The sequence below is a fragment of the Lipotes vexillifer genome, unplaced genomic scaffold (genome assembly GCF_000442215.2).
Source record: "Lipotes vexillifer unplaced genomic scaffold, Lipotes_vexillifer_v1.1 scaffold774, whole genome shotgun sequence".
Classification (NCBI taxonomy): domain Eukaryota; kingdom Metazoa; phylum Chordata; class Mammalia; order Artiodactyla; family Lipotidae; genus Lipotes; species Lipotes vexillifer.
In genome coordinates this window covers 362,779-375,139 of record NW_006788102.1, presented here as the reverse complement: position 1 = coordinate 375,139, position 12,361 = coordinate 362,779, and the positions used below count along the sequence as shown (strand labels likewise).

At 61.2% G+C, this 12,361-nt stretch overlaps 1 protein-coding gene across 3 annotated transcripts in view; it reads right to left on the bottom strand.

Moving 5' to 3' along the window:
* Positions 1-12,361, bottom strand: part of IQSEC1 (IQ motif and Sec7 domain ArfGEF 1) — a 66,922-nt gene that overhangs the window by 22,744 nt on the left and 31,817 nt on the right. For all 3 annotated transcript variants that reach the window (XM_007461244.1, XM_007461243.1, XM_007461245.1), the window contains one exon: positions 313-474. In XM_007461244.1, the coding sequence (XP_007461306.1) occupies positions 313-474 (162 nt within the window). The remainder of the gene's footprint in view (positions 1-312; positions 475-12,361) is intronic.

Genomic DNA, 12,361 nt, shown 5'->3' with positions numbered 1-12,361 from the left:
GGGCAGGGCACGTGCGGGCAGGACTTCTCAAAGCTGTCAGCAGTTCCCAGGGCGCTGGAAACCTGTTCTTGTGCAGGGCTCCACGTAGCTGAGAGTCTACGGCCGCCCGCCTGGTGCGACCCTCACCCCATCTCCCGCCAGGAGAGAGAGGAGGAGGGGGCTGAGCTCGCCGGTTCCCCTCCCGCTGCCGCTGCAGGAGGCCGGCCCAGGGGCCGCTGGGCCAGGGGAAGGGGCTGGCAGGGCACCTCCCTGTGCCGGGGAGCGGGGAAGCGGGGAGCCTGGGGCGTGCGCGGCGCCCCCAGCCCCACTCACTCGAGCACGTCGCGGTTGAATTGCTTCTGCCGGTTGCCCAGGAACTCCCCGATCATCTGCCGGCTCAGGCCCTTGCGCTGCAGCAGGAAGTGGGCCACGCCCACCGGCGTGTCGGGCACGAAGCCGCGCTCGATGAGGTACTGGACGCCCTTCTCGGGCTTCCTGGGGGACGAGAGATGGGCTCAGCCGGGCGCTCCCACCCCTCCAGCTCCCCCAGCCCTCCTCCCCTCCTCCTCCACGGCACCCTGTCCTGCCCCACCCTGAGCCCACAACGCAGGGGAACCAGGACGGCTTGGGCCCTGCAGGAGGGCTGGGCCAGCGCAGGAGCACGGAGGGTGCCGGGGGCTGGGGGTGGGGCACAGAAGGGCCCCACCCCTCCCCGCTCCATGGTCCCCTCTGTGCCGAGCTTCCAGGCGGGCTGGAGGGCCCCACCCAGCACACGCTGGCCGCCTGTGGCACGTGCTCCGTGCCGTCACCGTCTGAGGACCCTGCACACCAACTCAGTTCCCACACTACTCCCTCGAGTTGGCACGCTTGTCACCCGTGCTGCCCGACAGCCACGTGACCTTGCTGGGGACTTGAGTGCCCGTGTCGTGAGACTTGTGTGTTAACACAGTCGGGAGCCTGGAACGCTGCACGCAATAGGTGAGCAACGCCTGGAACGCTGCACGCAGTAGGTGAGCAACGCCTGGAACGCTGCACGCAGTAGGTGAGCAACGCCTGGAACGCTGCACGCAATAGGTGAGCACCGGGAAGGTTTAGGATAAACCTCAACGGACGGCAGAGGACGTGGAGGTGCAGCACCGGCCCCACCTGTAGGCAGAGTCCTGAGGCGGAGCTGTGCCGGCCCCACGGGGCTGAGCATCCACCCGGACCAGGAGCCCGGGGGCCGGAGCGCCCTCGGGGGCCGAGCAGTGAGCTAGCAGGTCCCTTCTTCCCATCGGCCTCGGGGCCTGGTGCCGGCTCGGCTGACCTCACAGGGAGGCAGTGGTTGAAAGAGACAAGGCAGGGAGAGGCGCCACTGACCCCTCCCTCTGCACCTGTGACCCTCGGAGGGCGGTGTCCTTCTCTGACAAACCCGGAGCCTCGGAGCTGCGGAGCCCTTGGGTATAGCCGGCACCCCACGCCTTGCCCCAGTGGTAGAGGTCAGTGTCCTGCTGGCCCCTGGGGGCATGGAGGTGAGGGCCAGGATCTACCCGTGCGCTGACAGCGGGTCCCGCAGATGCCGTATTCCCACACGCAGGCCAACCTCCAGCCTCAAGATGACCCTGCTATTTTTATCCCAGGTGGCCACACACCCCAACCTTGCACTCAGAGCTGGGCAGGGAGCGACTGCCGGCCGCCTGGGTCCTGGCACAGAAGTGGTCGCCGAGTGGCCCCGTTCCGCCACGTCCCCGTTCCTCCCGGCAACCCTGGGGTCTCCAACCAAGAACTGCCCCAGCCCCAGGCCTCTCCCGGCACTGGGCTACTGGTGCTGATGCTGCAACCGGGGGTGGGGGCGGGGGCGGGGGCGGGGCAGGGCGCCCTTCCTCACCGCCAGCTCCACAGCGGCCCCCGCAGGACCCCAGCCCATACCTGACCGCCCCCCACTTCCACAGTAGCCCACAGATGTGTTTTCTTCGGCCCACACGACGTTAACAGAAAGAATTCCAGTTGGTCGCCAACGTTTAGAAACTGGGAGCTTGGACACAGAACCCGGATTTCCGGCTTCTCTTGAGATGACAGCGTGGCAGCCCCCGGCCTGGCTCCCATGTGAAAGTGACTGGAGAGCCCCCTCTCGGATGCCCTTGTCACCCACCCTGGCCAGCCTGGCCCACCGAGGCCCTGACACCATGCCTGGTCCAGCCCAGCCTCGTCCTGCCGCCCTGGGGTGGCTGCTCCCCTCTCTGCCCCAGCTGCTCCTGCCTGTGTTCACAGGCCAATGGCGTGCAGCCTCACAGCTGCCAGGCCCACCTGCGCCCTGCCCCGTGGGAGGGGCCACAGAATGCAGACTCCCCACGGCCTAAGTGCCGCATGCCGACTCTGCCGGGCGGCACTCTGGATGACAGCGGCGAGCATGGCTGGCCTCGAACGCCCGGCACGACAGCTGCCACCGCCCAGTCTGAAGGGCAAAGTGGCCGAGCGAGGGTGGGAGGGGTTCTGGCGGGGAGGCAGAGGCCTTCTCTGAGCAGGTGACACAGTGACAAGAGTGCTCAAGGAGCTTTTTGGTGGAGGCAATGGCGAATGCAAAGGCCCTGAGGTGGGAGTGGGTTTTGTAGGATCAAGGCCATGAGGCTGCTCCAGAGCTCAGAGTAGGGGCCCTGGGGGAGGGGCAGCGGGGTGGACAGGCCACAGGGGCATCTGGCTCTCCTCTGAGTGGGATGAGAAGCCCGGCATGCTCTGAACAGGGCAGTGGAGGGACCTGGGTCCCCATTTAAGAAGCCGCCTCTGGCTGTTCTACGGGAGCCCAGGTAGGAGACCCTCGCAGGCACCCCAGCACTGGTGCAGGAGTGGGGGAGGAGTGGCGGGCTCAGGACACCGTCTGGGGGCAGCGATCACAATATATGCTAGTGAACCCGCGTGTGAGCCCGAGGGCTCCAGCTCTCAGCCCGAGGCCAACGGGGCAGGAGCCGCATCCACCTGGCACCCTTCACAAGATGCTGCAGGAGAGGAATGTGGACTGGCCAGGCCACGACCAGAGGCCAGGGGCTCCCAGCAAACTGAGAGGAAAGGTGCTGCGGCCGGAGGTACAGGCAGGGGTTCGGGCGGGGGCTCCAGGCCCGGGATGCGCGCGGCCGGCAAGGGGAGTGATCTCCCTGACCGTGGAGCGCCAGCACGGATGTGAGTCCCTGGCCCGCAGGATCCTGCTGGCCCCCAGCTGCCCCACGTGTACTCCGGGGGCCCTGCTGGGCAGGGGTCCTGGGTCCACTGGCCCCTCACAGGGCTCCGTGCTGACCGGAGCAGCCCAGATGTCCTGCGTGGGTGAGTCACACACTCGGTCTGCTGCTCACCCAGAGCCCTGCCCGAGGCAGGAGGGTAGAAGGCACGTCCTGTGGGGCTCCGAGATCCCCCAGAGCACCCAGGGGACCCCATGGAAAGGAGCCTCTGCCTGCCTTGTCCCTGAGACACTTGATGAGCACAGCAGGCCTGGCCAACACGCAGCGGACGCGGCGAGTGAACAGAGAAGTGCACTCGGCTGTGACAGAGCCCACCCGACCGGGCAGACGGGCTTGCCGCCACCCCCAGCTGTGGCTCCCCCTTCCCTGCCTGTGAGCTTGAACGCGGCTCCAGGCCCTCGGGGCTGAAGAGGTGCAGCCTGGGGCCCTGCTGACTGTGCACGTGCACCCTCAGGGGCCAGCGGGGGCCCGGCCCACATAGCGCGTGTCCCACCAGAGAAACAGAACGTGCTGTGTCCGGGGCTGGGGCCGACGTGGCTCTGGGAGGGGCTGCTTTGGCCCGTGTTCCCAGGACGCTGCCCTAGAACCTTCAGGGCCTCCCAAGCCTGCAGGACGAGTTCCGGCCCCTCGCCCCCCCGCCCCCATCCATTTCTCCATTCACCCCAGCCATCCATCCAGCGCCTGCTCTGGGTGCGTGTGGCACCAGCACACCTGTGGTCCAGACAAAGTCCCTGTCCTTGAACACACATCCTCGCTGGAGCGCGATGAACTCCCAGGAGAGACGCTCACAGGCATGGCTCAGATCCCAGCTCCGCTCTCTGGCTGGGTGACCTAGGGCAAGTTACTTAACCTCTCTGTGCCTCAGCCTCCCCGCCGGGGTAGTGGGGACAGTGACAGTGCACACAGCAGAGTCACTGTGCAGATTAAATGAGTTAATGCCTCTAAGCCCTTGGAAAACACGCTGGTTTTATGGCTGTTTAGGAACAGGGTCAGAACTAGGGCAGAGCTAAACCGAGGGGGAGCCGTAGTGACCACAGGAGGCCTGGACTTCAGACGGGTGGGGTCCAGAAAGGCCTCCTCGGGAAGGTGGCACCGACCCCGGAGCCAGGAAGGTCCCTGGGGGCGGGACGACCGACGCAAAAGCCTTACTGGACACGTAACAAAACGGGGCACAGCGGGGGGGACGTGGAGCGGGGGTGGTGGTGGGATGAATTGGGAGAGAGGGATTGACATGTACACACTAATATGTACAAAATGGATAACTAACAAGAACCTGCTGTATAAAAAAATAAATAAAATTCAAACAAAAACAAAAACAACAACGGGGCACAGAAAGGCGGAGTAGCTGTGCGCCAGGCTGTCCAGCGAGGGAGAGCCAGGTTCTTACCCCTTTGCTCGTAGAAGCCCGTACAGTTCCACTCTATGCTCCCAGCCCAGGGCCGCAAATCTGCTCTGCCCGCCTCTGCGCAGCCAGCTCTCCCCATCTCTCCGGGTTCCCCTGACGACTCCTTCTCTAGCTTTCTGACCTCCACCCTCCAGGACCAGCATCAACGAGGTGCAGAGGCGACACTTTCACCATCTACACCTGACGCGCCTCTGCATCCCGGGCCCCCGGCCCCCACCCCCACTGCCCGTCTGCTGGGCCTGCGAGCAGCCTCTGCTGTCCCCAGGTCCAGCTTTTCTCGTCGACTGTGCCAGGTGAGCAAGTGCAGACCACAGTGGTGCTGCCCTCCTCGCACCTCTGTCCTCGAGCCTGAGCCCGGGGCTCTCGGGAGGCGGTTACGACGAGGCCGGGCTCTGCACCTAAGGACCACCCCACCTGCCGGGACCCCTCTCCTCCCAGCAGGGTCTGCAGGGGCCACAACGGCTCCTCCTGTCGCTTTCGCTTGCTATCGCTGCCGAAGAGACATGGGCGTGGGCGTCTGCCCGGCACCCTGTTGGCCTCTGGATTTCCCACACCCACCTCAAGCTCCACCCCCTGACCCCACGGGCTGCCCATACTCCCAGCCTGGACGGTCAGAGTGCTGCACCCCGCTGACCACGGCGAGTGGTTCGGAGGGCGCCGGCGGGAGCCTCTCTTCCTGCAGGGCTGCCATGACACTGGACCACGAGCCCGGACTGCTGGCTGCCCTCCTGCCCTGAGGGCGCGATGGTGGGGCACAGCCAAGAGATGCCCAGTGGCTTTTCAGGTACACGAACCAGTAAGGGCCCTCTGCTTGAACCAGTGTGATCGGATGCCCATCATTTCCAATGAAGAAGGGCCTGATGCACACAGAGACCAGCACGGGGTCTGCACAGACACCGGCAGGGCCCGAGGATGCCCCGAGGTTGGAGGCCGAGCCACCCCCGTGCTGTTCTCACCGGCCGCAGGGGCGAGGGATGGATTCACCAAGTTCAGCACCCAGAGGCCCTGCGCCCAGATGTGCCCTTCAACTCCGGAATCTAGGCTCGAACCCCTCCAATATCCTGCAGAGAAGCGGCCACCTCCCATCGGCTCGCACACCTCCACGGCCAGCAAGCTCACCGCCTCCCCACACTGCCTATTTTATCCAGCTCTGATTTTCACAAAGTTCTTTCTGATATTAGAAACCCAAGCTGAACGTGGCTGCCGGGGTCTTTTTTGCACTTATCCCAGAGACGAGGTGGAAGAATTACCCTCTGGCCCTCAGGCACTACTGGTGTGAACGTAAACTGGTGCAGCCACTGTGGAAAACAGTATGTAAGTTCCTTAGAAAACTAAAAAAAGAGCTACTATATGATCCAGCAATCCCACTCCTGGGCATATATCCAGACAAAACTGTAATTCGGAAAGACACATGCACCCCTACGTTCACAGCAGCACTATTCACAATCGCCAACACGTGGAAACAACCTAAATGTCCATCGACAGAGGAGTGGATAAAGAAGATGTGGTACATATATACACAACGGGAGGTCAGCCGTAAAAAAGAATGAAACATTGCCATTTGCAGACCTAGAGATGATCATACTTAGCGAAGTAAGTCAGACAGAGAAAGAAAAATAGTACATGATATCACTTATACGTGGAACCTAGGGAGTTCCCCGCTGGTCCAGGGGTTAGGACTCCGTGCTTCCACTGCAGGGGGGCCCGTGTTCGATCCCTGGTCGGGGAACTTAAGATCCTGCAAGCCGTGCGGCGTGGCCAAAAATAAATAAATAAGTGGAACCTAAAAAATCATACAAATGAATCTATAAACAGAACAGAAACAAACTCACAGACATACTGTAGAAAACAAACTCATGGTTACTAGGGGGAGGAGGGGGGAGGGAGGGACAAATTAGGGGTATAGGATTAGTGGATACTGGGAGTTCCCTGGCAGTCTAGTGGTCAGGACTCAGCGCTCTCACTGCCATGGCCCCAGGTTCAATCCCTGGTTGGGGGACTAAGATCCTGCAAGCCGCGCAATGAGGCAAAAAAAAAAAAAAAAGAAAAAAGAAAAAAGAAAAGGATTAATGGATACAAACTGCTATCCATAAAATAGATAAGCAACAAGGATTTACTGTAAACCCCAGGGAATTATATTCAATATCTTGTAACAGCCTATAATGGAACATAATCTGAAAAAAAAAAACCCAACTAAATCACTTTGCTGTACACCAACACAATATTATAAATCATCTACACTTCAGTTTAGAAAGAAGAGAAGGAACTGGCATGGCTGGAACACCCGTGGGGCCTGCCCCGCACTGCCTCCCTCCCTGAGGCCCTCGGCACCAGCCAGCCCAGACCCGGGACAGCACTCTGAGGGTGGCACGGGCCGGAGGAGTGGCTCACGTCAAGGGGAACAGGACCCTGATCTGCAAAGACCCAACTCAGAGTGCTCGTAAGAGAGCCACAGTCACTTAAACTGTCAGCACGTCCAGCACCAGCAGACGGCCCGGCACAGCCAGCACTTCTGGTTCTGCAGCCTCGAGCCAGCGCCTGGGGTCCGGCGGCCGGGCTCCCAGCAGCCACGCCTCCCAGGCCACCGTGAGAATTCGGCAAGATGCTGCACACGAACTGCTCGGCACCAGCTGGCAACTTAACACGCATCTACGCAGGCTGGCTGTCACCACTGTCCTCTTCACCGGTCACAACAAACGTAACGCCCAAGGCGCACGGAATCGGGAGCCCAACCCGGGCTTTGTCGCTCACTGGGAGGCGGGCCGAGCCCCGAGCCCCGCGGATGTTGGAAGGGTGGAACCTCGGAGCACCCCAGCCTCGCGGCAGGGCTCCCTGCAGCAGCTCCAGCGGGCAGTGGACAGAGGGCCGGAGGAGCAGGCAGGTGGCGGCCCGGTGCTGGGCGGAGAAGACCTGCCTCCAAACCAAACGCAGGCCCTGGGCGGGGAGGGACCTCGGAGGCCAGGTGAGCAGCTCCCTGCCCGTCGGGAGTCCCGGCACACCAAGTAGTCTCCAAGGCCCGACTTACGTGCTCCTCAGACAAGAGGCCCTCAGTCCCTTCCGACGGCACCATTTCATCAGGGGCGGCTCTGAGGATGAGGACACTCGTCCAGAGTGGGGAGAGGGCTGGCCTGGCCCATGGTCACCTGGACCCGCGACCGAGGGCGAGAGGGAGGGGCATGAAGGAGCGGAGGAGGATGAGGTGAGGGGCACAGGAGCAGGGCCCTCCGTGGGCAAGCAGGTGACAGGCCCGGTGAGGTCCCGCTGGGTGCCCCTTCGGGCTGTGGGGTGCGGACCCCAGCTCCCACCACTGTGGCGGACACCGCAAATATGAGGCTCCGCCCCCTGGACTCTCAGTGCACACGCGAGGCCCAGTGAGTGGGCGGGGCCGCGGAGGCCATGCTCCAGGCCGCAGTCCCCGCACTGGGCTTTACGAGGGTGTGTTCAGGGGCCAGGCGGCAGCGGCGTGAATCCCAGTCTGGCCATCCACCAACCGTGGGACCTCGGGCAAGCTACCTCTGGGCACCTCAGCTCACCCAAACTGTAAAGCGGACTAGTGACGGTCCCCTCCCTACGGTCTCCCGTGAGCACGGTGGGCTCATACAACAGCACCGGGCACGTGTCAGTGCACGCGGGCATCAGCCACTCCCGTGCTCCATGCTGCTCTGTCCGCTAAGCCACCTCCTGGGTCCTCTAAGGCCCGAGCCCCAGGCCCTCCGCACTGGCTCTGGACGCAGGAGCCCCGCAGACCACAACAGCTGCCATCCGCTGCACCCTGGACAGCGGCTTCCAGTTTCACGGTCTCTAACCCTCACCAGGCCCTGGGTGGGCAGGAACCTCACGACCAGTTTCTGGGCACAGCCGGCGAGGCTCAGGGTGCAGGGAGGTGCCGAGTCCCTGCAGCGGATACGCTGAACTGGGGCTGAAACCCTCCTGCCTCGGCTCCCGGCCCCGGCCCGGTGCCCAGCGCTGCGAGCCGGACGTGCAGTCCTGGAGCCTGGGAGGCGTATCTGGATGCCAGGCAGACGGCGGCGGCCTCCTCCCCACCAACTTGTTTCATTTCTCGGGTTTCATTTGTTTTCCCTCTCTCCTCCCCAGCCGGCTACTCACCCACTTTGGATCCAGCGTTCAGGCCCTCCACGTACCCCCTGGAGGGGACGGGTGTCTGTGCAGGGAAGCTCCCTCCCGGGAGTGGGTGGGACCTGAGAACTGTTTGAAAGGCAGCCTGGGTGTGGGCCTGGGTAGGGGCTGGGGAGGGAGGGAAGTGGTGGGGGGAGAGGAGACCCACAGGGAGAGCATGCGGAACAGAGGTGGGCAGTGGACAGGTGGGGGTGAGAGAAGGGTGCCAGGAAGGGAAAGGACAGAGGCGCTAAGGTCGGGCCTCCCAGGGAGGGGCCCCGGCCTCGGGCAGCAGGCTGCTCAGTGTGCATCCTCGCCCAGCGGCTCCAGGGCCTGCTCAGGGGCATCCGGCTCCCAGCTTCGCTCGCCCCGCACAGGGCCTGGCCCTCTATCTACTCGGGTCGGACCGCCGGCCCTTTCTGGGCCTGGTGAGACCCAGGAGATGGCCGGTGGCCACAGCGCTGTGGTTGCGCCTTCAATCCTCCAAACAACCCCCTAGGTGGACAACCAAGGCCGAGGAGAACACTGAGGACGGCCGGAGCTTGTAGCCGCACGACCTTCCAACACCTGCCCCGCACGCCACTCGGAGGAGCCAGCCTGCCACCTGCCCCTCGCTGCGTGCGAGACCCGCGTCATCCAACGGCGGGCTCTGCAGCTGGGGGACCATCCTGGACCCGCGCTGCCAGGCACGCAGCCGCCAAGCACGTGTGGCCGGTGACCGCCTGCACTGCGGCTTGCCACCGGGGGAGCTGGACGGACTGTAGTTACCTTCAATCTGAACTTAAACACCACCTGTGGCTGGACCTCACCTCTGTCCCTCGACTTGTAAGGGGGCGAGGTCCCCCAAGCTCAAGGGGCTCCAGTGCAAAGCCCACCAGGAGTTTTCAGGGTCTTAACGAGCTGACTCTGCAATCAATGTGGAAGAGTAACTACCAACAAGGGCCAAGACCACTTTTTCAAAGAACAAAAGAGTGGTTTCTGTCCTAATACAAAAACATAGAAAACTGAAAGTCTGATGTTGGCAAAGGAACACACAGAGCCTCTACCCTCCAGCGTGGAGCGTCGCAAGGGTCTTTATTCTGTTCAGGGCTGAGTCCAGGCCCCCTACACAGGGCCTGGCATGCAGCAGGTGTTCAATAAATATTTGCCAAGTGAACGAAAGGATCCAAGCACAGGCCCTGTTCACGTAGGAATTAGATGGGATTTCAAGTCAACAGAGAAAGGACAGACTACTCAGTACACCGTCTGCAGACAACCAGCTAATTTACAAAGAACTATAAAAACTACACCCCTCACCTTGTACCGTTCTCCAAACAAAACGCCAGGTTAAAGTCCTAAAGGATATAAAACAAAACTAAGAAAGTCCTGAAGAAAATATTTTAAAACTATATTATGACCTGGGGCGGAGCCTTTTAAAATAAAACATAAAAAAAAAACAAAGTAATAAACAAAGAGAACACTGATGAATTGACTACATATATATAAATGTCGAATCATTATGTTGTATGCCTGAAACTATGTCACATGTCACTTCCACCTCGATAAAAAAAATGCAAAAAAAATTAGTAACTTCTGAGCAACAAAGCATACACAAAGTTAAAAGATATATAATTAAAAACCACTGAACTTTATAAAGGTGAATTTTATGGTCTGTGAATCCTATTTCAGAAGTTTAAAAAAAAAACAAAAACGAAGGCCAGCGACAGACAGGAAGAAAATATTTGCAATTACAAAGGATTAGTATCCACAATATACACAGAACCACCTGTAAATCAAAATGAGAAATAAGAGAAAAATGGGCAAAAAATAGGAACAGGCATTCTGTAGAAGGAAAAACCCAAATGGCCGAAAGACACACATACGGATGCCGCATCTTAGAAGCAGGCAGGGAAATCCAAACTGAAACAACGGAGACACTATTTCTATGCTTTGATTGGGGTGGGAGACAAGGCTGAGTGCTGCCCACCGTGTGAGGAGACGGGCCCTCCAGGTCCAGCTTCGGGCTCGACTTCAATGGATTGCACGCCCACGTGAGCCCCAAACGCCGCCTCCTCCAGCTGTCCCCTTCCCCAGAGACTCGGGAGCGTGCGGGAGGGGCAGGTCCACGGTCACTGTCATGTGGTTGGGGACTGTGAAAACATGGGAGCGAGCGGCCAGACCACCCTGGACAGCCGCACGAGGACCCCACGTAGCAGCACACAGACCAGGTGGCCCGCGGCACCAATGGGAACGGCCTCCAACAGCAAACCGCGTGGCAGCATCACAGCGGGGCAGTGTGTGTGGCCTGGGCCCAGGTAACGTCAACAGGGGCCACGGGGACAGCAGAGAGGCTCGGGCCCAGCTCGCCACACGTCTGGCGCTGCTGAGCATCCTATACACCCGCTCATCTCCAACTCACACCGTGAAGTGGACACTACTGGGCTCAGCGCCACCATGCAGATGAAGCCGCCGTGGCAGAGACCGAGCTGCCCAGGGACACAGACAGGAAGTGCAAGGACCGGGGTCTGCACCTAGGCGGCCTGGCCTGGAGCTGCGCTCTGGACCACACATGCGCAGAAGCCCTAGCTTGAAGGCTTTCAACTTCTACGCAGAGTGGAGAGCGCATTCACGTGTGACGGGTGTAATTAAAAACTAACAGAGCCAGAAAGGATCTACAGAGACCAGGGCTGCTCGGGTGAGGGATGCAGCTTTTTCTGGCCTCCACCCGTCCACCCAGCTGGGACTCCCATGTCAGAACACAACGTCTGCCAGGGACGAGGGAACCTTGGGCACTGGGGGAGCCCCCAGGTCATCCCAGCCTCCCCCAAGAGGGTCCGAGATGATCCGGGAACTGGCTGTGCCTGGAAGCAGGTGGAGGCAGGCTTTCGGGACCGACCTCAGGATGGGCTTGGCGGCTCAAGACCTCCCCGTTCAGCGCGCTGTTCTGGCCACGGACTGCGTGGCAGTGGGACTGGTCCTCACATGCAGATGGAGTCTCAGGAGAGCACCCCTGGCAGATGTGACGGGTCCAAGACTCTTAGTCCTTAGCTGATCGAGGACCAATGACCCCCAGCCCCTAGTGGCTCCTGTGGGACTGCACAGTTCCCCCATACCCGCCCTTCGGGACAGGTCTCTCTGAGTCCCCCAGCCAGCGCTGCCAGTTGCACCAGGGATGGCTCAGAAGTGCCCCCCAAGATTCTCCACCCCTGTCTAGCAGAGGAAGCGGGGAGCAGGGAAGCACAGTGGACAGGCGTCAGTAGCCACCAAGCAGGCTGGCCACATCCCCTCCACGTCCCCCTCCCTGGAGGAGCCAGTGCCAGGCCGGCGTCTGGTGACCCCAAATCCAGAGGCCCTGTGGATGGAAGTGAGGAGAAATCCGAGGTTTAACAACCAGAGCCGCCAGTGTCCTCTCCGAGGGACTGCTCAGCCCGCCTGCCCTTCCACTTGCTATTTTCAGCTGTGCTAAGAATAGTGAGCTTTAAATACCAGCCTCCTGCCCCAGACCTGATCTCAAGGCTGCCCCGACGGCACCTTGCCAGAATGTGGCGTGGCGGCCACGCCACGGACCCAACGTATAATCTCCCAGAGGGCGTAGGGCCTACCAGTGCCCTGCTCCCGGGTGCGGGCCCGAGTCCAGGCTGCACGGACACGGGCACGGACCTGCACCCGGCCC